The 26,370-nt window shown below is 40.4% G+C and overlaps 1 protein-coding gene across 6 annotated transcripts in view; it reads left to right on the top strand.

The window, feature by feature from the left end:
* Window positions 1–8,201: 8,201 nt before the first annotated feature.
* LOC110982162 (kinesin-like protein KIF28) overlaps window positions 8,202–26,370 on the top strand; it is a 41,763-nt gene continuing 23,594 nt past the window's right edge. For all 6 annotated transcript variants that reach the window (XM_022240408.2, XM_022240409.2, XM_022240402.2 and 3 more), the window contains exons 1-10: window positions 8,202–8,651; window positions 9,562–9,600; window positions 10,124–10,194; window positions 12,999–13,015; window positions 13,713–13,735; window positions 23,663–23,787; window positions 23,906–23,984; window positions 24,272–24,335; window positions 25,590–25,776; window positions 26,121–26,273. In XM_022240408.2, the coding sequence (XP_022096100.1) occupies window positions 8,632–8,651; window positions 9,562–9,600; window positions 10,124–10,194; window positions 12,999–13,015; window positions 13,713–13,735; window positions 23,663–23,787; window positions 23,906–23,984; window positions 24,272–24,335; window positions 25,590–25,776; window positions 26,121–26,273 (778 nt within the window). In that variant the 5' untranslated portion in view covers window positions 8,202–8,631. The remainder of the gene's footprint in view (window positions 8,652–9,561; window positions 9,601–10,123; window positions 10,195–12,998; window positions 13,016–13,712; window positions 13,736–23,662; window positions 23,788–23,905; window positions 23,985–24,271; window positions 24,336–25,589; window positions 25,777–26,120; window positions 26,274–26,370) is intronic.

Below are 26,370 nucleotides of genomic sequence, written 5' to 3'. Positions count from 1 at the left end.
TACATGTAATGTACATGCACCACAGAGCATGCTACTTGAAAATGGGAACTAAATACAAACTATGCATGACAACAATGCTTCGGCAATCGGTTTATGTGAGTCGTCTTTTTGGGGAGAGGGTTTGGGGTTGTTTTTAAGAAACAGAAAGAGGACTCACTTTGATCTGGTTTCAGGCAAAATTATAACCTGTGCAGTTTTGGAGGACAGGTTGTTATTATTTGTACGCATGCAGTTTCTTGTAAAATGTAACGAACTGCATGGCATTTGTTGCTGTTTGTAGCAGTTTGTAACTGAAGTAACGGGAATTTTTTTTTCTCGTCTCCCAGATCGGCGCCCACTCATTTTATTTATTGTAATTACATGTATTCAGAAGACACAATGGAGCCACTTTCAAAACTTGTCAACAGATTTATGATGGTCTTGACCCCGTTAGTCAAATCCTCTCCCTGACACTTAATTCGGTCGTGGTCCAAGTTTATAACCAGAGTGGCCGGAAAGTGACCGGGGCGTGAGGCGCTGCAGTGGCCCGTACACACCGCCCAGGTGAGCCTTGTCACCGCGGTGTGTCGCCTTGTTTCCGCACCTGCTCGGGTGGCCGCTGCGGATTCACTTTTTGAACTCGTCACCCCTGTCACTTGCTGCGAGTTTCAAGACAGAAGAGAGCCAGAACCTGGCCGCGATATTTGCAAGATGTCTTGAGTAGACTTGTAAAGGTATCGAGTATGTTTTAAAATCACTTTATCTCTTCTGGTTTTCAATGGAGACGGAAGTCGTGCACATTGTGGCGTGATAAGAACGGTACTAGTCCGTCAGAAAGCCACTGTACGTCATGAGCAAGCAACGTGAGAAGTAGAGCTACTCTCTGTATCCATGGTGGACAAATTCCTGGAATACTATGTTTGGTGTTTATATTCATTCTTGCTTTGTTAAGGATATTCGTTTCGGAAACCTGGGTGCATGCCACTGTTTCAAGCCGTTGTTAGGACTTACAATATGCCACGGTCGTCTTGGCCGCCGATAAGGATCTAAATCTGAAGCTTTGGGACTCCTGTGTATTGGCCACAAAAATGGCAATTATTTCAGCGGTTGCCGACGACCAAGCCCATGAGGGGAACTTAGTACGCTTGTTAACCCGTAAAGGCCTGGATGTCAATTCAGAGAAATTGGATGAAACAGACAGATTATAATACACTTTTTCCTTAGGACGTTGTTGCAGTAGAAAGGTGATTGTTACAGTATAGGTCCTCACCCTTTGATAATGGTGAACCAGCGAGTCTTTGTGACTGTGGCGTAGCCGTGTCAAGCCCTGTTAGGCTATGCCTGCGTGCTTTAGATTGCTGCGGTGATAGAGGTAATTGCAGTAGGAGAAGACCGACGAGCTCAAATTCTGAAGTCGGACTGAGTTCTCTTTGGACCTTGCAAATGCGATCCGGCAGTTTGCCCTCCCTCCAGAATGAAAATCCCAGTGCCGACCATTCACCTGATAACTTTTGTACGATTGGCTTTCGACGTCAACTATTTTTTTCGTATCAAGCAATCATTCAGCAGGTCTTGCTCAATTAAACATTTGCATTTGGCCTGTCTTTTTTTAATTCCTAGGAAGATGAAAGTTCAGATCGGGCAGTGGCCTGTTATAAATGGATACGATATTAAAGAAAATACGATTTGTTAGAAATAAAGACCAAAATTGGCACCAATTTCCTTCAAAGTTTCAGACATACCTTTGACAGAAATGTTTGTTTTCATATAATATTCAACAGGTTTATACCTGTCAGTGTCAGTGACAATTATTGACAGTGGAGCTCAGTGTGCGAGGATACTTCTTGGTGGCAAAAAATCTGACAAAAATCTGGAAACTGATGTTTTTCCTCTCTCAATTGTATGTAGCTTGTTTCTTTTGCTTCATGAACTCAAGATTGTTTTGATGCAACTTTACTTTATAACTCTTTGGGACAAACAGGTTATTTGTACTCCCAAATAGGTTCACTCTCCCACGGGTCTTAATAAATGTTAATGGTTAAGGTACTGACTGATACGATCAACAGTACGCAAGGGGAAGGAGTCAGAAAATGGAAAAGTTCAACAGAATGTGCTGATCATTGTTCCCGCTGTTCAAAGCCAGACCTGGCAGCTTTCACAACAGCAGGTATCCCGGTGAAATCAAATCTAGCCCAGTACCTAGTGCCTATTTCGGTCGGTACCCAACTGCTTGTAGAAGGGTGTGCGTTTTGGGTGCTAAGTGGGTGGACGTGATGCCATATCACCGTCTTGAATAACGTGGGGGCAATGCATGTGTCCAGACCTAGTCCCACGGAGCAATCCACAGCCTAAAATGCGCGGGACATTATCAACACCCAACTGTGAACATTTCACAGCATCATTTCGTGTAAATTGGGGCTGCCGCGCCGCACAATGCATTGGGGCAAACGAAAGGGGTAAACAAATTTACGCCCAGCTGTCAAAGAGTTACTGGAGTTGGTAAGCAAACCCAGCATCGGGCCGCAGACGAATCAGAACTTATTAGGGGTGAAAAGTGAGTCTAACTGTATCCTCATTCCGACCATGGAGGAATGTTCCAACTATTAACCCAGCAAGCCGTAAATCGTGCAGACCAATCAACACCCCGCTGTTTTACCCCATTATGCACCTAGGCACCAACCGATGAAAAGGGCTCCGTGACAGCCGTCACGGAGCCCTTTTCATCGGTTCACGTGCGAAACTTTATCGCAATCCAAATCTTTGGTTAGCCCACCTGTATTACTTGCCCCAGAACTTGCAGTGAATGAGCAACACCTATATAACACCACGACAGACCCTACCCAATTGTCCTGACACCCATCGCTCATGTTAAAATCAACTCAGATTTACCGCGAGTGACCTCAGGTTTGGTCGAAGACCGGCCTGTTCACTCATGGTGAGGCAGACCGTGACTTTCATTCCTGCTGCGATGATACGACTAAAGGGTTTTAAGGTTTACCCAAGTACAGCTATCGATCGAGTGGTGTGGAAGCCATATTGGATTCCTTTCCTGCAATCTCGGGGTTTAACACTGGTAACCTGAACTGTTTGGCAAACGTAACTTTGTCATAAACGGTCGTCTTTTTAGACAGAACTCTGGGTAAGCAATGACATTGAGCAGTTGCAACACGTAGTCGCGGGGGGGGGTTGTCTTTGCTCGCGCCATTTACAAAGTTGGAACGCAAACCATACAAGATAATTTATGAGTACAGAAGCATTTTAAGTGAAATAAAGGCTGTGCAATGGGTAATACATCTTTTGATCAACTAGATAGACCTCGTCTATGACCTAGTTTTGGTCTGACCTCTTCTCGATTGTTTGCTTCAGCCCGATATGATGCTTTGGACAATTTGAAGCGAAATTGGGTCATCTTGCAAAGAATCCCCACGGACGGCTCAACAGAAGAAATCTGGGCTGCCTTGGAAAAGAATACCACAAGGGGTACGCATAATGGGGGCAGAAAGACTGACGTGACGGAGTGTACTTGTGCATCAAACTGACAGGCTTGATTGATGAGATATGGACGAGAACACGGAGTTACCGGGCTTAAGTTAAGGTCGAAACCATACCGACCGTCCCAAGCATTGGCAAGGCTACAATCTGCGTTACTTTTCTTTTGTCACTTGGACTGTCGACTTTTTATTATCTATGGGTATACAAGTTGAAATACTGCCCCTGTACATGTCACCTGTCACTAAATGGTTTTCAATACCTGGGCAGTTGTCCGTGGACCCGCAGATGGGACCGTTAGTAACTATAACGTTCACATGCGCAGTAATTTATCATTTTATGCGTTGATAGACTAGATCGGGTGATGGTAGGGGAAGCGGCGCAGCCTCGCCGTCTTTGAGCGGGCATTTCCAGTACCTTTCCTCAAAATCTTTGCCAAAACCTTGCGTTGAATGTGTACAGGTTGGGTTTTAATCATTTTGTTGTGGATTTGAAGACCTCATACTTGATTTCTGTAAATCAAGTTGGTTTGTGTTACCATTTCCAACCCTTCTTCTTCGAATTCCTCAACTGAAGGTTTGCCGTAGCACCATGGAAACATCTTTTTTTGAGTATGTGGGGTTCTGAAAAGAACCGATGGTACTCAGCGTTTCGAACAGTATGCTCTGTCCGTTGTCAGAAGACTGTAACGTCGGGTGATTTTGTTCGTTCTGTGGAGAGTGGTACATCTACCCCCCCCCCAAATTCCTACTGCTTTGCTCACTGTGAGTGTGACATTGTTTTTGCCTGATGATGCATGGTGGGGGTCGACGAAATTTCACTCCTGTCCTCGTTAGGGTGACGTCACCGAAAAGTTCCTTGACACACAAGTGCTTTCTACCCCCTTGTACCCAGCTTAAAGTTCGACACACTCGCGCTCGCTATGGATCGATCGATGGCATTAGCAGGGCGGGACACATCTGCCACAAATAAATTCGTCAAGAAAAGGTGAAACGCCCTTATCCCACCTACTGATTCAATTTTTTTTTTCATGGGGTCATCCGATCTGCCCATCTGCAGGGTAAGCATATCTAATAATAGATCACGAAAACAGAAATAAGAAGTCGCATTCACGTGTCTAAGACATCTCGCCTCCGATGCTCGCTAAATTGACTTACTGAACTCTCTCTGCGATGGGCAGCGCGTACGTCATCGGCGGATCGCGGCAGGTGCTGTAGCGAGGGGGGCACGGCGCGGTGAGCCCGCCGCTCTCCGCTGGTGTATAATTCCAACAGCCAGCGGTGCCTCAATTCCCCTCGTTATACCCTGCGCGAGCAGCGACACCCCTAACTATTTGTTTCGCGGTTTATATTTGGCATGCCGCGTACGTGCCCTGGTTTCTTAGCTCAAACTATCAACTGGACCATAACGGGAATGAATAGGGTGCCATAGCTAGTACAGGTAGTGCTGATCCAATTGACCCCTGAATGAGTAAATAACGCACCCCTCCCTACTTCAGAACTGCACTTTATATGAGTATCCAGCCGCGCCCATATGTAAGACTACCACTGCCGAATTCCTTTGACTGTAACGGAACTCATTTGAAGCAAGATATGGGACGGAGAGTGTTGGTCATTGTTTGATCGGAATCTCAGGAATTCTTTACAGACTTCTGGGTGTGTGTGTTAGGTAACCGTGATAGTCTATAGTGTGTATAGGGATTGGACAGGTAGGGGGGGTACCCCTCCGTCCCATATCTTGCCTGGTATAACGGAACTCTCGTTTTGTTGCAGTGTTGTAGGTGACATCATGCGGTGGTAGCTTCAGAGGGGGCGGACCATGCTCATTTCCCCAACCGGCTGCACAACATTTTAAACGTGATGCTTATGAATAGCCGTCCACCTCTCCTTGGCTGAGTGTTCCTTCAAAGTTCAATGGGAGCTGTTTATAAGATCAAGATCACAACCACGAATTCTAAAAAGAGTCCAATGCTTTATATTGTGAAAGGGCTTCACATTTTGCGCTTGCATTTTGACTATGGAAAGTTTGCGCCCCCCCCTTCTGAAAATCCTGAAGCCGCCCCTGAATAGTATGGTTACCCCTCAGGTCGGGTAGATAATATTGCCCTCGCTATTAAAGTCACGTGACCTACAGTGGGTATTAAATATCAACAAACTCAGCGTCCACCAAAAAGCAAAATGTTTCATAAGTATCATTTACCAACAATTTAAGCCGGTGGTAGTGCCATATTCAGGCTACTGATGTGCATGCTGGGTACTATACCGTAACGTGACTGCTATGTGGTTGATATTCACACACGTGATTTATTTCGCGGGCGCAATCGGTCTATTCTCATAGCAATGTCGAGCAATTACTCATTACCTTGTCAAAGTTTTACCTCAAAATTAAATACGTCACAGCAAACAATGCCTGTATGGTGTAATTCCAACGATGTGTGATGTCACTACCTCATTGTCGTTGTTAACTGACGCAGATAGAATTGCCTTTACAAACTCCTTGTTCACGCCCTTTCCCCACTTGTGAGATTCAAAATACACACCCAAGAAATGGACCTGTCCACAATTAGAGTACCTGACATTTCAATCCTGGCAGAATGTTTCTGAAAGGCAAAATTGCCTTTGATTTTGCCTTAATGCATTATTAACGAAGTTTAGTGCAGGATTAATTAATTGTTTTCATGACCATCTTAAAGTCAAACAAATTTGAGCTTCGCCAGCTATTCAGGAAGCAACTTAGCTTAAGGTTTACGCCAGCCCAGGATGTTCCATAGAAATACTTTCCCATTTTGTACACCAACACTTTCCCCTTTTCACATTTTTAATGCCAGTTAAGGAACATTTAGAGAATGCTATTATATTGAGTCTCCATACGTTGGTACATCAATCAGAGGTCAAAAAACTTCATGGCTGGATCTCTTTGCAGGGCAAAATCCACATCAAGGCCAACATTACTCTGACCTAGTGGGCCATTTCACAGCGTGTCAATATTCCGGGTGGGCCGAGCAGGCAATGTTACTAATGATAATCTGTTTTTCAATTTATTATACCCGACCGCAAATTATACTTTCATGTAACTGAATTCCTGGGCACATGACCCGGGGGCTTGTGGGCCGGTAATAAAGGCTTTCCTAGAAGCCGTCCTTCAGTGTGTGCGGGGGAGATGACCGACTAAAAGTGCCCCACGTATGGTCGGGGCGCAGAAAGTGACGACGTGAACAGCTTTAACTGATGCCTCTGAGAGTGTCCTTGTGGCAGGTCATTTGAGGTTGATGTCCACTGGCGTGACATGCAGCTTGACCAGCCAGCCTTTGCCTTCTTTTGTTCCAAAAAGCTATGGACAGAACGCCCAGACCCTCGTCCCTTGGTGAAATTGCTAGCTCTCCCATGGTTGACATCAGCATTCTTCGAAGCTGGACCAAAACTGAGGTGGTTTGAATAGATGAGATGCACGCGGGCGCGGGGAGTGGGTATATTACTGTGTGTTGGGATTGGGATTGGTTCTGGTGTGTAGGATGCATCGGGCTGTCCTTTTGTAGAAACGCAATCGGAGTGGCAAACAGGGTAGGGGTTAGGGCATGAATTTGAATGTGTGAAGCAGATCAGGGTTTGTAATCTTCGTTTGCGAGTTGAGGTTGCGGAATTTCCAGCTGGGTAAACTGTTCCATAAATACCGTTATATAATCTGTATAGGAAACAAACGGGAAATGAAGGTGCTCAATACATCATTACCTTTGACCAAGGTTTAGATTTAGTATGATCCTCCCTCAAGCTTGTACATTGTACAAAAATCAAATCAATCAATACTTCTTTAATTTGAAACCGTAAGAAATATCTGCGTTGTTTAATTCAAAGTGATAGTGTTACACTTTACTCGACGCCATTCCATGGGGAACTGTATAGCATAAACACATCTTAGGTTAAACATTCTATAGACAGAACCTAGGCTTCCCTTTGTAATTCCGACCCGGCCAACCCATCAAAGAGGGCCGCTTGGATGATAACCTAACTTTTGACGTAGTATACAATGATAAAGAAGCTGTTTTACCAGGGAAGAAAAGTACTTCATCCCAATCCCTGCGATGATGATGGCTCATACTTTAGCGCCCTCTTTCGAAGAACACATTCTGATAAAATCAATGTCGTATTAAAGGGGCACGTTAATTCCAACATAAATATAGCACTTACATATAACACTCCGTACCTAAATACTTCAAGTCGTCGCAGTGTTGTTTGATCTTAGAGCAAATTTGTTGGGGCGTTGACCATGTACTCTTGTTTTGCTTCTTATCAATGTGCATGAGCAATACAGTCCTACTCGAAAGCCCGTAATATCCAAACTTTTTTCAACATCTCATTGCCAATCATTTTGACGTTAGTTGGGTCTCTCGCTGCGTTCGTGGTCTCCGCTGTCTTGTACAATTATTGTCATGTCTATGTTTCCCTCTGTACTTTATCACGAAACAGGATAGTAGTTAAAAGCAGCCGTGCGTGCATTCCCTAGGGCCTATAAAGTCCATAAATCAATGCAGTATAGGGGGGGGGGAAGTCATGACTAGGGCTACATTTGACACTGATTTTTTGTTACTTTAAAACTGGTTTTGTGTCTTATTCTGGGAAGGGACGTGGTCCGTATGAAAATATTAGGATTTAAAAGCAAAACGAGGGCGCTATTCACTCGCTTCCGTGCTATCGCCTGTGCGCTTGTCTTAATACTGACTTAGTGACGTCATCCTTGTCAGCCAGTTGCCTGGGAAGCGAGAACACTGTCGGCGACTGATGAAAAGGAATGCTGGCAATTAACAATAAATTCTTTTGGAATTTGTGTCGTCATTGCGAGTGTGACTGAAATAAGCGAGGACAGTGACTTTCTGCTACAATGTGTTGCGAAAAGTTACTGATCGGGCTCTGAATTTCCGGAATTTCCGCAGTTAAACGAGGTTGCCGTGCCATGCGAGTGCACTTGTTGCGACTTGCATAAACACCTGTTCCTTGTCCAACAACAGTTAGCGGTTCAGTCAGTCAACAACTGCAAAAATTCGAGTGTTTTACTGCTACGGCACTCGGTCTTGTGTGCGGTTCCTGGTGGTAATTTTACCGGCTGAGGGATCACACTCACAGGTACCTGTTTACTCCTTGGTCCTGGAGGAACACAGAGACCAGCAGGATGTCGAGTGGGGGAGAATCGTAAGTATTCTCAGCACCGCCATTTCCTTTGCCTCTATCATGTCTGTAAAGATTTGACCTCTCTAGAACTTAAGAATATCCAGATTCATAGAAACGCAATCATGGGTGGCTATAAGACAGGGGCCGGACACCAGTTTGGGGCATTAGGGGCCCTCAGCACCAGCTGGGGGGGGGGGCACGTTACTTGCAGAACTGTAAGTCACTACTGCATGTGATTTGCAACCTTTTTACAACTTTCTTTATGGGTTTGTAACACTATGGGTTTTAATGCAGCCCAGTTTAAACTTTAAGCAGTTACTTCACTTAAGCAGTAAAAAAAATCCACTTTCTCTGTCATACAAGCTCCAAAAAATCTGTCCAAACTGATGTGCATCTATTACTATTGTTTGACCTGTGGTTTTAAGACCATGGGACATAAAAAGACATATGCGGACTCTTTCCTTCAGTGCCAGCAAGGGCATTGAAAAATCTCCAAAACCAAATTCTCTCATTTTAGTTGGCTAGGACCCAGTCAGTTGCATGGGGGGAGGGTAATTTTTCTACAAAAATAAGGACATTTGTTGGAAAGAGGTCCACATACTGACAATGCTGATTTTCCCTTAAAATTTTGTAACAATTGTGAAAAAGTTACATGTCCTAAAAATTGAAACTTAGCTGGGAAGATTCTGAAACATTTACCGAGAAAGCACTTGGATTTTTTAGACAGGTGTCATAGGTTTGTGCAGGGGACATCAAGTGTTGTCCGTATGTGAAACTCTTTCCCTTTTGTTTTAGCAAAAATTCCATTTTGTCCCCTCGTCCCTGACTTGAGACTTGGATACATCACATGTCCCAATGTTCATATACTTGTCTGAGCATTTGAAACATGTGATATCAAGTAAATGTATTATGTTTACTTTTTTATTCTTAGTGTGAAGGTGGCAGTTCGAGTGCGGCCCTTCAACACAAGGTATGTAGAAAACTTTTTGTGTTATTTCTTGAAAATGGTGTAGATCCGAACATTTACACCTACACAACTTTTATTCTATTGAAAATTGATGAAACTGTTTTTGAGTGACCAAAACACAACTACCACGAAAAATACTTCACTAATGGTATTACTGACTCGTGAAGAATTCCCAACATGACGTAAACGTAGCTTGCATTCTCTGATGATTTTTGTCAGCTTGTATGGAACAACATTTGGTTAATATTCAAATTTCTTAGTATTGTTCTTCACCGTTATTTTAGTTTTTGGCTGACGAATCCTGAGAACTTCACAAAAAGAATGTTTTTCTAGAAGTGTCGCTTTTTCAAAGATATCAACAATTTGTTTTGGATAGATCGTGGTTTTGAAGGATACTTCTGTTGCCAACACCAACACCATCCCAGACTAATGTAAATGTGTTTGAAATCTAAATGAACTTTGAAATTGAAAAGCAGAAGGTTCAAAAATAAAAGATGTTGATGTTGATGTTTATTTTATTTTACAGGGAAAAGGACAGAGGGGCTAAACTTGTCGTAGAAATGAAAGGAGCAACTACAAAATTGCACAGTCTTGATGGTAAGATTCTTTGTGGGGATGAGGTTTGAGGCTGACGGCAAAGTCTTTTTTTTCTGAGTGTCAGAATAAACTGAATTCCAATGTGTATAAATACACTAATTCTGAGTGGATTTTTTATTGCAGTAGGGCTGAGTCATTTCGAATAATTCAGTATTTAAAAAGTTAATCTTCCATTTGATAAAATATTTAAATACATGTATTTGATTATGCATGTACTTGCCATATGTCCAAAATTTCTGGATGGCATTGGGGGAAAATTGTGAAAAATTGATTGTACGAAAACCAACACAAACAGCTATTAATGCTAAAAATAGTTTTGACATGAAAATATTGAGATTTAAGCCTTTTGTGATGACGCAAGTAAACTTCTTTTTTGAACCCGTCGATATACATATATGTAAATGTTGTAGTCAGGCCATAAAAATAGGATGGATCAGTAAATGGAAACAAAAGTGATTTCTTGGCTCTTGTTGTTGGGCCTATTGATGACCTGCCTTCCGTTTTTTCATAACATTGCTGAAATAAGGTTTTAGAATGCAGATTTATTACCAATAAATTGAATTTTCCCAGTTTTGATTCAAAAAAATGAAAATTTCACTGCCCCTACTGCAGTGGCAGCACACTTGGGCCCACTGGTGATGGAAGTAGGGGAGCCAGTGGCCCCCACTTTTTGACTGGAGGGGCATGCCCCTCCCCCCCCCCCATTTTTTGCAGGTCCTTTAATGGAGTGGGACTGCATGGATGGGCGTATTAATGGCTGATGGTCGCACCACTGGCCCCCTACTTTGAAAATTATTCCCCCACCATTGAATGTGCGCTCTCTTGAACTTCAGCAGACGATTTCACAAAACCCAGCATAACTTTGAACCATGTGTAAGCCTTGTGTCACATGCCGTATTTATGCCGTAGCTGCACAATATGATTACGTTCGATTTTTCCAAAAGTTGCGTAGATGCGCCACATTTTAATAATATTAAATTTCTTGGATGAGGACAAAAATGCCTTTTACGATGGCTGTTCTTTTCCAATCTAACAGCAGTCATTAAACAGTCGTTGAATCACATCCGCCCGCCATTTTGAAATGTTTTTGTCGTTTCTTCGTCTAGAACTGGGCAAAAAGTTTGGCAGTTTTCTCACAGCCAAACAAGTTTATTATTACCTTCTGGAACAAAGTTGTTCGTTCAATCCCTAATAATTTCAGCAATGGCAAGGCTGAACTGGACCCAATAAGCAAGTCAAACCGTTCCCTTTTGCTTCAATTTGCACCACTTACGCCACCTAAAAATGACTGCGTATTAAACTTACCTCATAAGTTGTTGCGTAAGTCGCGGGCTTACGCAATGAGTAAGTTTTGTGAAATCGGTCTTAATTTGGTGCGCAACTTAGGCCATAAAATGTGGCTTAAGTGGAGTTACGTCATTGCGTAAAGTTTTGTGAAATCGGCTGCTGGAGTGCATCCATGTTAGCAAGTCACAACAGAGTATTTTACGTACATACTGTAGCATTCCTTGTTACACTCGTTCTTGGCATCGTATTAGTTTCGGCTGAAACTATTGACCACTCAAAATGACAAGTACATTCACACAGTCGTTTACAAAGTTAAACATTAGCAGGTGGGAGCCACAGCACCAGTTGGGGGGGTACATTGCAATTTGACGTTTGTGGTAATATTGATGATGATGGTTTTTAGCGCATAGATGGACCAGCTGCCCGCCGGGGGGGGGGGGAACTATGTACCCCCTTAATAATGGGCCTAGACACTTCTACCACATCACCATTTTTTCAGAACTCCAAGACTTTGTTGCTGTGTGATAGATGAGGGCACACTCAATCTCCTTGGACTATTCAAGCCTGTGCTTGCATACAAACTCAATGGCATTCACTTGAGCATGAGGACATGTACATGAATACACATCACACAGCACTACATACAATAATATTCGTCAGACAAGGGACAGAACCTCACAGTATGTGAAATGCATCCTATTGACAGTTAGAATAGTATTGATTGGTCCTGCCCCATGTTGTTGGCTGCTTAGAGTTTATTCAGTCAATCAGGATTGTCCTGCTTTCATTGGGATATGTACAGAGGATGTAGAGGTTTGGCACGATTGTTACATAATCTCACCTCTACACATTATTTACTTTGTTGTCTGTGCTTTAAGTTAATAATTGAGCATGGCAAACTGAGTTTGTTCACACTAGGAGGACACTTTACTTATCAACTGTGTGTGTTTTGGTTAATTTGTCAAACCGTTATAAAAGGAAAAACTGGATAGAAAAATGTAATTAGATTCCTTTTTGGTGTTTGAGGCCGGTCTTTTCAATCAAGCGATTCTCGTTATTACTGTCCTCTCTTGCATCAATTTAAGAGTTAACTGAGTACAGAACTCAAGAAATGAGTATTTTAAGGGGTGCCGTCAAGCAAATATTGACCATACACAGCTGTGAGGCCACGATCAAACCTTCTTGTTAGTCATTTCGGGAATATGTCTTTTTCATCCATTCCCACCCCTGATTGTGTCATTCTATGATGAAGTTGACAAATTATCACATGTACATGTACGTGTTAATGGAATCGCTGGAAAAATAGAATGCCTCCATTTAGCAAATTATGAAAATAAAATATATGCAAACCAGTATTATAGACCATCATGTCCCAATGATGAATGACATCTGAACGTGAACACGAATCCCAAGTTGAAATAAAGTACATTTAATGGAAATGTTTTGTAATTTTCATTTTCTTGTCTTATTTTGCATGCTACTCTTCCCCTGTGCCAACTTGGAATTTGCTTCATCAGGTGAAGAACCCAAAACAGTGAGTACTTTTGATTTCCAATGTTTCATGCAAATCACAAACCAACAGGTCCTTTTCCCTTGAGCATTGCACACTCTGGGAAATACAACGCAGCTTAATTTCTGCTCGGAATTAGCAGATTTGCATGAAATGCTGAAGATGTTTTTCCAATCTATAATCTTTGGTAGCTGACGAGAAAAGAGGATGCCAGCACCTTATAAAAGTGCACATGTACATGTATAGTTTTGCAGCAAAATGTGTATTTCACTGAAACTTTGGCGGCTGTTTCAAATTTGTCAAATCATGTGCAGTTTTGTGCAAGATTTTAAACAGGAAATTCATAGATATTTTTTCAGAAATAAAAGTGACATTTTAAGCCTGAATAAAAATCAATACACATATATCTAACTAAGAAGGATATTGCATTATCAAATTATCAGATGAGCAGCAGTGTGGCTAAGGGGGGGCGTGAGGGTCAGTTGCCCACCTTCCACTTGATGTGATCACAGTTATGTACATGTGTATGTCCAACATCCAGACAGCCCCCCTCCCACTTTATCGTGAACCCCCAAATCCTTACTGTGTCGCTGCAGATGAAATCATTTTGTCAGTTACTAGAATTTGTTACGAAGTGGACTTGTTTCTGATTTATTGCCTATTGGAATAAATCTCTCTAAACCTACTGAAGTAATTCTGTCTTTTTTTCTGTCTGTTTCAGTTCACATTTGATTACTCCTACTGGTAAGTCAACACTTTTAACAGTATTTTTATTTCCAACGGTGCACAAATGAATGAATGATTGATTGGTTATCCTGGAATCAGTACAGTTGCAGTCTGTGTGCACCATATCCTTCAATTTTGTGTTCCACATGAACTTTGATTCTACACCTGTTGGTGATATTGTTAAAAGGGTTGTATATAAATGCACATGGGTGTTATTGACAAAGCCAATTATCAGTTTGTATCCTGGATCTTGCCTTGAAATCTTGACAGCTTCAAGTGCTTTATGTATGAATGGAATGTACGTTGTAAATGACATACAGGGTCTAAGTTGGCTTAGATCAGATTTAATGTTTTGTAGAGTATTGAGTCGGTTGTTTTGGGGAAAGGTTCCAAGTTTTGAAGGACCTTAATTTTTTTAAATTTTAATTATCCTTCTAAAAATTTCACAAAATTTACTTTTTGAGGAAAGGCTTGTCCTTTTTTTGTCTTCTCATTAATTGATGTGTTTTCTTCATAAATATCACTATCCTGAATTCATTTTTTTGCACAAATGATTTCTCTGTCCTTAACAAGTGTCCAAAAACCTCAAACTGAACATTTTTAAAGTTGCTAGTATTTTTTATCTCATGTTTTATGTATTGTAAGGAATACTTCAAAGACCAAGTCAAAGCAAATTACTGAACAGTTTTTAGATTAAAACGCACTCAGTAGTTGTTGACAAAGAGTGAAGTGACAAATTGTACTCCTTCATCAATGGATTGCACCTTGTTTTATGCACTTCATGGGATGTGAACTCTACTGGACATGAAAAACTTAAGAGAGGAAGAAGGAAAAGTGCCTACGTTTTATGATGTATGAAGCTAACATTTACCTCTATATGCATTTTCATAGAGTGGCTGTAATGTTTTGCCAAAAGTAAAGATCTTCAGATGTTAGTGTTCACACAAAGTTACCTACTAGTACTAATTGACAGTAGCTGCAGAGTAATAAAGCAGAACTTTTTCATGCAAAAAGGTTAATCAATTAACGGATGTCTACAGGCGTGTGTCATAGGGATTGGTTTTTCAATATTGCAAATAATAACGTCTGAGGTATCTGACTGCAAACCCTGCAGCTGTGAACAAGGCAGAACATTAAAATAAAATGTGATTGGGATGGACGTTTGCCACAACAGCTTTTGACCACCTTGTTCGCAAAATTTCAGTACAAAATAGAGAGAAATTTGCAAAGCAAATACACGTAAACTTCATTGACCCATAATGAGGTTAATACACTGACACCACTACTGGGCTTACATGTAAAAGGAGAACTTTACTCTTGTGAAATTGAGTAAGCTCCTTTTCTGCTACTTCTAACATGTAAAAATTTGACTTTTTTTCAAAGTTGGGTGGAAACAGGTGTACGTTACAGAGATTTGGGAAACTATTGCTAGTTTTTCTGTGTCAAGTGGTGTTTGTCTCACATGGTAATATTACATGTAATGTCCCTTCCTTCCCAGTACTTGCAGAGATAGAATTAACGTCTCAAACAGAAAGTGAATAGTTGTTAAAGTGCCAATGCAATGATTTTTCTTAGAATCACTTTTTGTGCATGTTTAAACTCTTCTGCATGCAAGGTATGAAAACTATTTGAAATGAGTGAACTGTTAAGTTGACTTATTTAGACATTCAAAATTGACCAATCTTTTCCTGACAAGTGAGGACGCTGTGAGTGTGATACATGTATAAATTAGGAGGACACCATTCAGTTTGTATATTTTCATGTTCAAATTTTGAACTCCAAATTTGCTTTGAAAACGTGTCTGAGGAAAAGTTACTCGCTGGCTTCTTGCAATATATACTGTACATCTACTTAAAAATGCAATGATAAATGGCCAAAGGAAATGGAAATCCTTGATAACAAAGTATAAAAACATTGACTACCGGTGATCTGTGGTGCACAAATCAAGGCAACACTGAGGTAACATTACAGCTTTGTCATGAATGTGTAAATTCATATTAGCATTAAAACCAAAAAAGACCGGGAGATAAAAATCTTTCAAAAAGGTTAATTGTAACACAGAGGTGCAATTTCAAGGATTTTACTGAAATGTTTTTGTCACATGGTTCCTTAACTTCCAGCATCTCTTGCTTGTAGTGTCTGAGTTCAGTGGACCGCCACTCACGTGAAAATACATCTGCTTCCCTGCATTTACTAGTAAATGTTTATGCGCATGATATCTCCTCGGCTATCAAAGGTTGGGCTACATACCATACTTTCATGCAACATGGGCAGATAGCATTCAATGATTAATGAGGCCAAACCCAGACTTGCTGAAGAGCATTCATTTGTGTAAACCGCTGGCTCAGGACAGTGTTGCTAGGGTACAAACAGAGATTTATACTCGGCAGAGTTTGGTTGCGGACTAATTGCATGACATGTCTGACATGGAAATAATTGTGTAAGGTTGTGGGAATGGCAGACATGTTTATTGTGGGTGTAGACGCAGAGGGTACCAAATTGGGTATCCCTAGCTAACTTTAGCAAGCAACTGAAGAATATTTTAAAGGGCGCAAGTGATGATTTTTTCTTGGACAAAATGCCCTCTGACGTCTCCTGCCCTTGGGCCACTTGAAATTTTACACCCCAGGCATTGTAAATATTTAGCTGTGTACTTTCAGTCTGGAAGTCAATACATGTACATGTCAGTATATGGCCAGGTCGTATGCAGGAGCAATAATGCCTGCTTCTGTTGTGGTTGTGTTGAAGGAGGCTTGTCAACAGTTTTTATTTTACTGCAGCCCTTGATCAGGGGAATCTTTGAACAGATGGTTTGTCACCGGGGGTCAAGCATAGACTGACATGAGGGGTACCAGGGAAAAAAGGAAATATGTTGACTTAACTCCATTATTAATATGATGAGCATTTGCTGAATTGATCTGGGGAGAAGGGTTATTTTTATTCAGGGGTAATGTTATCAAGTTTTCTAATTTTTTTTTCGGTTTATTGTTCTGCCTCGTGAATTACAGGATTAATTCTGGCAAAACTCTCTTTGATATGCATATGTTCGTGATTAGATGCCCAAATATTTTTCTCAAAGGAATGTAAAAATGAATAGTCCTAACCTCCCACTTGCCTTCCACAGAATCTTGATAAATCAAGTATAGTATGTAAGTTTGATCCTGAAAATTTATCGAATTTCAGAAACCTTTTTCAACTTAGGTAGCCTTTTCAGTTTATAATGTCTGCTCTGTCTACATCCGTGGTGCAATTTTTACACACTAGTGCTTAGTAAAACTAAGGCTGAGCATTAGTACAAAACAAAAGAATAATTCACCAAATGTTGAATATAATCCCATGATGCTACTAGTATACCAAATAATAAATACTACCCTCTCTAAAAGTACTCTGGTAATTGTACATTTTGATTTGAAATCTTACTCCAACCCAGGGGGTGATATTTCTGTAACCTCCGCCAAACATGAATGTAGGCATCATGGGAAAAATCTGTTTGATATGTTTGATTCTTTGAAATATGTGAAAAAAAAAGGCTTCCGCTTTCATCATTTCTTCGGTAGGAAAATGTTTTATGTGGCCAAACTTTGATTGGAGCGTCAATTGTTTGGACTTGAAAATTGTGGAGTTTCCTCAAGAACTTCACAGATTTATCTGACGTAGTCTTGCAGACATGCAGCAGAAGTACAGTTAGTGGATGCAACAGTGGAGTATGCAAGGGGCTTGTTAGTTTAATGAGAGCAAAATCAAGACACTGATAGGAAGATTCTCAGGATGGTAATTTGATTATAAATGCAAATTGAGGACTAGGAAAACAAATGACAAAAGCGTTGCTTTTTATACTGTTTTCCCCAAAATTTTCTGAAATTAACTGCTGTCTTACTCTTGATTTCATCACTTCATTTTCAATTTCAACAGAAGGAAAATTCCAACTTGCAGTAGGCAAACTAAACCCCGGCTATGTGCTTGACACAGAGCCTTGTTTCCATGGAGATTTTCTTGTTGTGGGTTCTATTCTGTTTTCACCTTTGAGATGAATTGAACCGCTCAGAGCAAATCCTACCTCCACTGGAGTTCTTTGACAAAAAAGCTTCAGTCTCAGTGTAGGGATCAAGTTTGTTACCGCAGTGGCTCAAAGCAAACAGTGACTTTGTAGTTTACCCCTAACTGGACATTTGTCAATACAAACCCCTCCCCCCCAAAAAACCATTGATGGCTGAGACATAAACTCCTCATAGGGGCCAGTACTTTTAAGTATTGTATCCCGTTGCGTGCAAATAACATCCCCACATTTCCTAGCTATGTGTTGTGTGGTACCACTGTCAGATCCTATTGTCATCCATGGTGTAATTTACATAACACAGGGATTAGTTTGGGTCAGAGTCACAGGTTCTGTAAGGGCGAGCCAGGGGGATATTGTACAGTCCTGTATACAGTGGAGCCACTGAGCTGGCAAGACAATCAAAACTCCTACCAGCTTGAGAGGTTTAGTGTGCACACCACCACAGGTGTGTACATAGCAACCGGGCAACGCTGCATACACAAGTGTACTTGTTGCTTGGTTGCGGATGTGCTATGACATTTATGGGAGCTTTTGTTGATGTGATGAAGTACAAACCATGATGACTCTACAAGTGTAACAGATTCAACGGAATAGGTTTTCAATCTGTAGTGTTACGTTGATAGTATGTGTGGGAAAAGAGGAATTGCATCAGGGGAAAGTGTTCAGTAATAATTTTGTGTCACTGTTGATTCAGTGTGGCCATGACCACGAGGGAAATCGGTGATCGCAATATCAAATGAATTTTAAGCACCTTGACTGTAAAATGTGTTGGGTCTTTATATATATGCTATCAGTTTTATTTATCAAAATTTCAAGGTTTACTTAGGCCAAACAAAAAAATAGCTGTGTTTCCGGTTACCCCACCCAACCTAGAAAATCATGGGGAACCTATATCTTTTTATTTGACAAATCAATAAATATAAAAACTTCTGGTGCCTTGCCCGAGCCTAATTTTGTGTACATCGTCCTCTACATTGTATTGTTTGAATTATTTTGGTTTTGCATGAGATGGACGGCTCTTGTGTGTTTCTGTTTCAATAACCAACTGCTTTCCTACGCAATCACAGTGCTGATGTATGTGACATTGACATGCGCATGTACAGTATTAATCTGACACTGACTTAGTGCTACAAATATATGCGCCCCCCCCAAAAAAAATACAGATCATCATCCGACCCTAATTTTTTGGGCTATAAAGATTTAGAGTAAATAAAATTTTTTACCCAATCAACCACCCTAATTTATTTTTCAGTGTAATAGGAAACACAACAAATTTTTTATTTGGCCTTATACATGGAAGCGAAAATGCAAAATCACAAATGAATGCTTATAAATTAAAGCAAGAAGGATAAAAGCCTCAAACGTCATTCCAAAGAAAATGAAATGAAAGACAGTAAAGTTTGGTTTGAACTATGACACTATGGACATTTGAAATTCCTCTTCATTTATCATGCAGAATCCTGATTATAACAGTATTTGTCATTCAAAGGAGGTTTTCATGAAAAAAACTTAAAGCATATTCTTTTGCAGAGCTCACCAGTGTTTTTATCTGTCGTGTTTATATGTCTTTTATTTCCCACATCTGAAGTATCGAATTGCTCAAATCAGAAAGCAAAAAAAAAAACCACGCACAAAAAAAACCGAGAATATGGAGCCGGTGTAATTGCAAAGGTGGCATGCTTTTTCAAAACTCTGTTATTTTTTCATTTTCTGAAGTTGACCATGAAAAAGGATTTTTATACTAAATCACGATTTGAAAGAAACCCATGCTTAATCAAGCCAGATAAAGACTGGCCACAAATTAAGGAAAAAACCTTGAAAAGAGCCTGCTTATGATGTATTAATTCATAGAACATTAGTGATGCTGAAGTACATGAATGCCAGTTACTGAGACAAAGTGATCCAGTTGAATTTTAAAGTTCCTGTACACAGGCTGCATCTTTGTTCATAGGTGGAGTTCAGAATGCAAGCACTTTATACAGTCACCACTATTGTGCGTGGGAGACTCTAGGGAAAATCCCACCTCAGTCTGTCTAGCCATGAAAAGCATTTGGTCAGGCTGTTAACATTGATAATAGTTTCAACTTCGTGGGGGGGGGCCCGGAGGGGTAAAGGTGTTTGTGTTGAGGAGAGAAAAAACTATATGTAGGAAAGTCTTGGCTGTTTAGTCAGTTTAAAGTCTTTCAGTACCATTAACTTCTGAAGTGTTAAAGGTTTCATGGAGGGAAGTTTTGTAAGATGCACTTTCTCTTCAACTTAACGCTTGATGCCTTGAAAAGTCCATGTTTTTAAACATTAAGAGGTTTTCATGCTTATCCTGATGACTGAGGACAGTGTTGCTAAGATATCACTCAGCACTATTCCCTTCATGATTTCTGTTAAAAGGTGCGAACCCAGTTTTGCTCTTTGAAACTTTTCTAAGCAATAGTTGCTCATTGACTTATTGCTATGTGCAATACACAGCAATAAATAACCAAAAGAAAGGATATTCAGGATACCAACGTAAAAGAATATTTTGGCAGTTTTTCTCTCAAATCAGTACTACATGGAGGTTTTCTCCCCTGGATGACATAGTCGTGTTCATGATATGGGAATTGGCCTTAACATAAAAACCTGAAAAGGCACCAAAATACCTTTTAATAAAGCAAAATAAAACTGAAAACAAACTTGATTGAAATAAAAAGGCACATTTTCAAGGTTTGAAGTGAAAAAAATTACAGAGCCAATTCAAAAGTCAGGAATGCTTTTCAAAGCAAATAGCTGGACACCACCTTATGTTGGATAGATTATAATTTATACTTCTTTACATGCATACTTGTACGGTATGTGCAAGAATGAATCCACAAACAAATTTTTGAGAGAGCCAAAATTTTTTTTGGGGGGGGGTTGAAGGGGCTAAAAAATGGAATCTTTATGTTACCTTTTACATGTATTTCCTCTCTGAGGGGTGGGCTAAATTTAGGGCGGCTTTCACATGTTTTGGGAAGAAAGATGAATGAAAATATCCAAAAATTACCTGTCATTATTTAAAGAAAAATCTTTGGGATGGCATCCCCCCCCATCCACCAGTGATATTGTACTCGTACATGTTCCTCTGATTTGATCATTTTTCCTTGTTAAGTTTTTTTTACATACAGTGTTATTATTGGTCAGTAATATTTCACATCTGTGGATTGGAAAGTTTTGTCAAGAAAAGTCCTTCCCAAAAGTACATACTGAGTGCTAGAGTGAACCTTTCAACATTTTGCTATTGATTCAAGTATAAGTTTTTGACTAATGGTTTAATGCATTACTTTGGCTTACATTTATCTTCAATTAAGAATTGTGACAATGCCAAGTGATATTTGTGTTGATGGATCACCTTCACAGGTGGTGATTATTGTCAGGTTAAAGAATAACCAAAATTGTCGGCAAGCCGATGAGTTTTATGCTTGAGCAAAGTACATTACCTGTGGGAAAGTGTTAAATATTATCATAAAAGCAGTGATTTATTATTGTTGAAATTCAGACAAGTGTTCGGGAAGGGATTTACAGATTGCAGTTATGACTTTGTCATCGTGTTGATGTTACAATGAGAAACTGACCTGTCAGATGTAAAGTGCAAGAAGCTGAATGGATTTCCCTCTCTGTGTTTGGGCTGTTTTTTCTAGGTGCATTTTACTGATTTTCACATTTGATTTACAATGCCCCTCTTTCTTCAGTGTGGTTAATTTGTTGTATCAGCAATAGGGAGAGTTTTTTTTCAGAATGTGCAAAAACACTTTTAGAAAACTTATAAATGAAACATGGTATCCACCATTTTTTTAGTTGATGTCTGATATCATGGTTTATTGCCTGCCATACTCAGAAATGAAGATGGAGTGAATTTGTAGGTCAGCTGTCGGTTGTAGTGATTGTAATGAATACATGTAGCGTTAACGCATGCTGAAATGTGTACAATAGTTTATGCAGAAACTCATTTCCTGAATCTTACTGGCTGTTGCTAAGTGATTGCTGCACCACAGGCGTTACCATGGTGACAACACAAAGTGTCTTTGTGTGTGTAAGCATATGACTAATTGAATGTCAGGACCATTTTCACAAAGGTACCAAAGCATTCCACACTTGAGAAAGCACGAACAATCAACACATCATGATTGCTTTGTTTGTGTAAGCACTAGGTAAATGGCAGATCTGTCCAAAAAAAACAGATGGAGTATTCATAAGCATGGTTGAGTATAAAGAAACGTGTCTGGTCATCAAATATAAATCACGTTATTGAATGTCCAGAAAGCAAACAACACAATTGACACGAATTTCAGATAGATCTCATATAGCATTGCACTGCAAACAATCCATGACCTTTGTTAACCCCAATGATATTTCAATTAGGTCTGTACTGATGCAGATAAAGGACATGGCAAAAGCTGTGCGTATGGACTTTGAATTCAGTCCCTCATATTTCTTATCAGTCTATTACATGTATTCAATTATCTGTTTACCTTGCATGTCTGGCAACAGGTGAGCTTCATTTGTCTAATTTTTTCCCCAGGATACAAATGAGTTCAATAAATCAGGTCGATTACAAATTGATATTGTATGATGTGACACGAGAAATGACACAGGTACAATGTATTATGGCTGTTTCGTACCTCTGAACAAGTTTTATAAACTAAGCCGGTGAAAAGTGGAGATAGGAGAGGAAAATGGAAGAGAGGGTGCATAAGAAAGGGAAGGGAACACAAAGCAGTCTTACTGACGTAGCAACAGTTCTGACTTGAAGTACCCCCTCACTGGCAAAGAAGGGAGAGGCTGATGGGGACTGTGGCACCCCAGTACCCTGAGCAAATGATTAGACACATGAGTATTCGCATCCTTCTGCCTATTAACATGCATAAACGTGTGTAGGTATACCATGATTGTCCAACACAGGGACATCATTGTATAAAACACACCATCTCTTGTTCATGTGAAGAGCTGATTAGGCTCTTTCAAATACATGTAACAGCGTGTTGCTTGAAACACAAAACGGGTATCGATCCCTGGGAATGCCTGTCAAGGGATTTTAATAACCACCGTCCAGAGCTGAGATGTTGGCACTGTCTCCTGGGAAGATCCTGCCCTCTCCAGAGCACTCTGGAGACATTAGTACAGTCTGAACACAAAGATATTTGCATCCAGGAAAGGAAAGAGTTTAAGGATTCCTTTTCTGCTGAACCGCTTGTGTGTGGGTTCCTTGGAGTAAGGATGAGAATTTACATTTAATTTGAAAAACGTTTGAAAACGTTTCCATACCTTTTAAATGTTTAAATGTGTAAACTTCTCACCCTTACCGTGGTGTCATTGAAAACTTTATACACAACAAATTGTATACAATGTAAATAGTTCACATAAAGTTCCGGTGATGAAATCATGGTGTTCCTGTGATATGACCGAGCAGTAAAGTGTTCTGAAAATCAGATTACATTTTCCAGGCATCGTTAACAATAAAACTGAACCCCAGATTGCGTCAATTAAAACATCAAACCTCTAAAAGGGGTGGATCCTTATAAATGTTTGGAAAATCTGTAAACAAATTTGGAACTTTTGTTTAAATGTTTAAATGTGTAAACGTCACACCCTTGCCTTGAACATTAGCCTCTGTATTAACTTCCTACACAAAGACCCACTGTGTCCATTGACATGGCTGCCTACTCATCTGTTTGTGTTGACATTGTCCCCTCCCCATACTTGTCTTCATTTTTATTTAAGTCTCGGTTTCTAAGAAGTGAATCTTCAAAACTTGATCCTGAGTAGCAGAAAATGTGAAATGTACAGCCATTGGCCAAGACTGTGCTGTTGGAACATCCACGTTTATTTTCATGTTCATATTTATTTACGCTTATTTTCTGTTTCTGCTCCTTTTGCAGGTCACATGATGGCTTCACAGAGCAGCCTGATGGTATCCTGGCTGCTAACCCTGGCAGTAACTATGCATCGCAACAGAACGTCTTCAACGATCTGGGCCAAGGGGTCTTGGACAATGCCTTCCAAGGTAAGTGGAAAAATACTGAAATACATGTAAGTACATTAAATAAAAACAAGGATAAAGAGTTAAGCAGGTTTTACCTCTTATCGCTCTTGTATTAATATGTCTATTGTTTTTCTTTCAGGTTTCAATTGCTCGCTGTTTGCCTATGGTCAAACAGGCTCTGGCAAGTCGTACTCTATGGTGGGCTATGGGCCAAACAAGTAAGTTGTTACTTTTAGAGCAATCAATAAGTTTGAAAAATAGGATAGAAATGTTTTAGCCTAAAGTCCAAAGCCTCATGAGCGTGAACCGATCAGTGGGTTGTGTACGCAAGTGTGTGTTACTTGGGAAAGATTTCTCATTCCAAAAATTTGAAGGAGTGACCCAATACAGAATGTTAATAAATGACTGGTAGAACCTTTCATTTAGGGAAGTATGACAGGTTTGGGGAATGGGCATTTGTGGAAAGTAACCAAGAACATTTCTTCTCATTGGTTTCTCTTCTTAGGGGCATTGTTCCAATCACCTGTGATGTCCTCTTCAAGACAATAGAAAGTGGCGATGGCAAAGTGGTAAGGTTTACCTTCAGTGTTTGACTTTCCTTGCTTTTGAAGTTGGTTACTGTTGACCTTAAACAGTTCACTGGGAGTTGTCAAACCTGCCGGGGGGGGGTAGCTGTGGGTGCTGCAGCATCCCACCCTCTTGTATGTGGGTGCTGGGGTAGGCCAAATCATTCCTCTCTCTCTTTAGTAGACATGAATGCGTACCCTGAAATCTAGCACCTTGTTGCAAAACTGTGTTCCAGTAGGTGACAGTGTGACCTTGCGAGTCCATTTTGTAGCTCTGTGAATTTGATACGTTGAGACTAGTGCATTTTCAGTTCAAAGGCACATTTTGCAATTTCTTGAACATGAATATTGGCAACCAACGGGTGTACATTTGCCATAGAACCCTATAATAATCTCCTTTTGGAGTGAGTGGAGTTCACAAAATAAACCTGTATGAACATTTTGGACATGTCTGTCCATACATTGGGAGACCGACAATGGATAGAGCATATGCATAGAGCATACTGTCCAAATGTTGAGTAACTGCACTGGTACTTGTCAGCACTCTGCTCCTACCAACGAGTAGAGATTATATGGTGCCACTGTAGATTTCAGGTACAGGCAACCAGCTGTCACAGTGTTAGGTCTCAGAGCAAATAGACCTATAACATAATGACTTCACACTTCATTTACATGTTCGCTCTCCTGCTGCAGTGATGTGGGACATGATCCATCGAACTGCCATAGGAAAGGGCACTTGTAAACAAAGCGTGATGTCATTATGTTTTAGGTGTGTTAATTCTATCATCTTGATTCTATCAGATTTAGTACTCCATGCATATTGTCTGATTACAAGGCACTGTTGATCCAATTGAAATGTCTCTGCTGCATTTGGCATGCAGTGGGAGCATTATCCCGCATAAAAGTGGTTGGAGTAATGTAGACAATCTCCTAAATGATGTGAAGGGAATTTATCTACGGAAATCACTTCAGCTCCTTTTTGGTCTAAAAATTTTTTGAAATGAAAATCATATCATTGATTAAAATATTAATCAGTAAGGGTTTCTAATTCATGGACATGTCTTGAGCAACTGTTCAAGCTGAAATCAGAAATCCCCTCACATTTTGTCTCGTGTCGAGGGGATCCAAACTTTACACAATAGTAAATAATGACACTTGGGAGTTTTCATTTCACAGACATCTGCAAAGTTTGCTCTTTCTTGAAGGTTGTATTTGTACATGTAGATTGTAACTGTCAGTGGTCCTTTCATCCCACAGAAATATGAAGTCACATTCTCCATGCTGGAGATCTATAATGAGCAGGTGCGAGACCTCTTGCAAAAGACCAACCCCAAGGGTGGCCTGCAGGTCCGACAGAACCCCAAGGAGGGCCTGTTCTATGTCCAGTCACTCAAGAAGGTGGCCGTGGGGAGCTACAGGGAGATTGAGAACAGGATTGAGGAGGGTAAGGCTGGTTGGGGGATTCCCCAGCCATTGCAACCTTTTCTTCTATTTGTCTTTCACACATCTATTTGTTGGAAAAAGGTTTTTCTGCAAAGCAGGTTGAATACCAGATACCTTGCTGTGAATTAGACGTTATGTTATCGAAAACAGCTTCAAAATGGCCTAGTGTGTTCTGTAACATCTTCTTTTAAAATTTCAACCATTAATAGAGCATTGTGGAAGTTCACTGTGGATGTATTGCCCTCCAAAAACTTCAGTACAATGTACCCTAAATAAGCTTGTATGTGGATTGTGATGATAATAACAAGATTAATCATTCTCTTTTTGTGGTTACTGCTATTACAGGTACCTCTAACCGGACAGTAGCTGCCACCCAGATGAATGCCACAAGTAGTCGTGCTCACACCGTAGTTACCATCCAGTTTGACCAGATCAGCAAGAACGATGTTGGGCAAGAGACAAAGAAGACCAGTGTCATCAACCTGGTGGATCTGGCAGGTGCGTAGCGATAGAGAGTCCTTGCAAATGTAGCAGCCATCCACTCGATGCCACCTAATGGTTAAGATGACAGTTGTGATTCATTATTCTTGTTTAA

Source organism: Acanthaster planci, linkage group LG06, assembly GCF_054643075.1.
Source record: "Acanthaster planci isolate LZ-2023a linkage group LG06, COTS_SCS, whole genome shotgun sequence".
Classification (NCBI taxonomy): domain Eukaryota; kingdom Metazoa; phylum Echinodermata; class Asteroidea; order Valvatida; family Acanthasteridae; genus Acanthaster; species Acanthaster planci.
The sequence above is the reverse complement of the archived record's forward strand: the minus strand, read 5'-3'. Positions and strand labels throughout refer to the sequence as shown.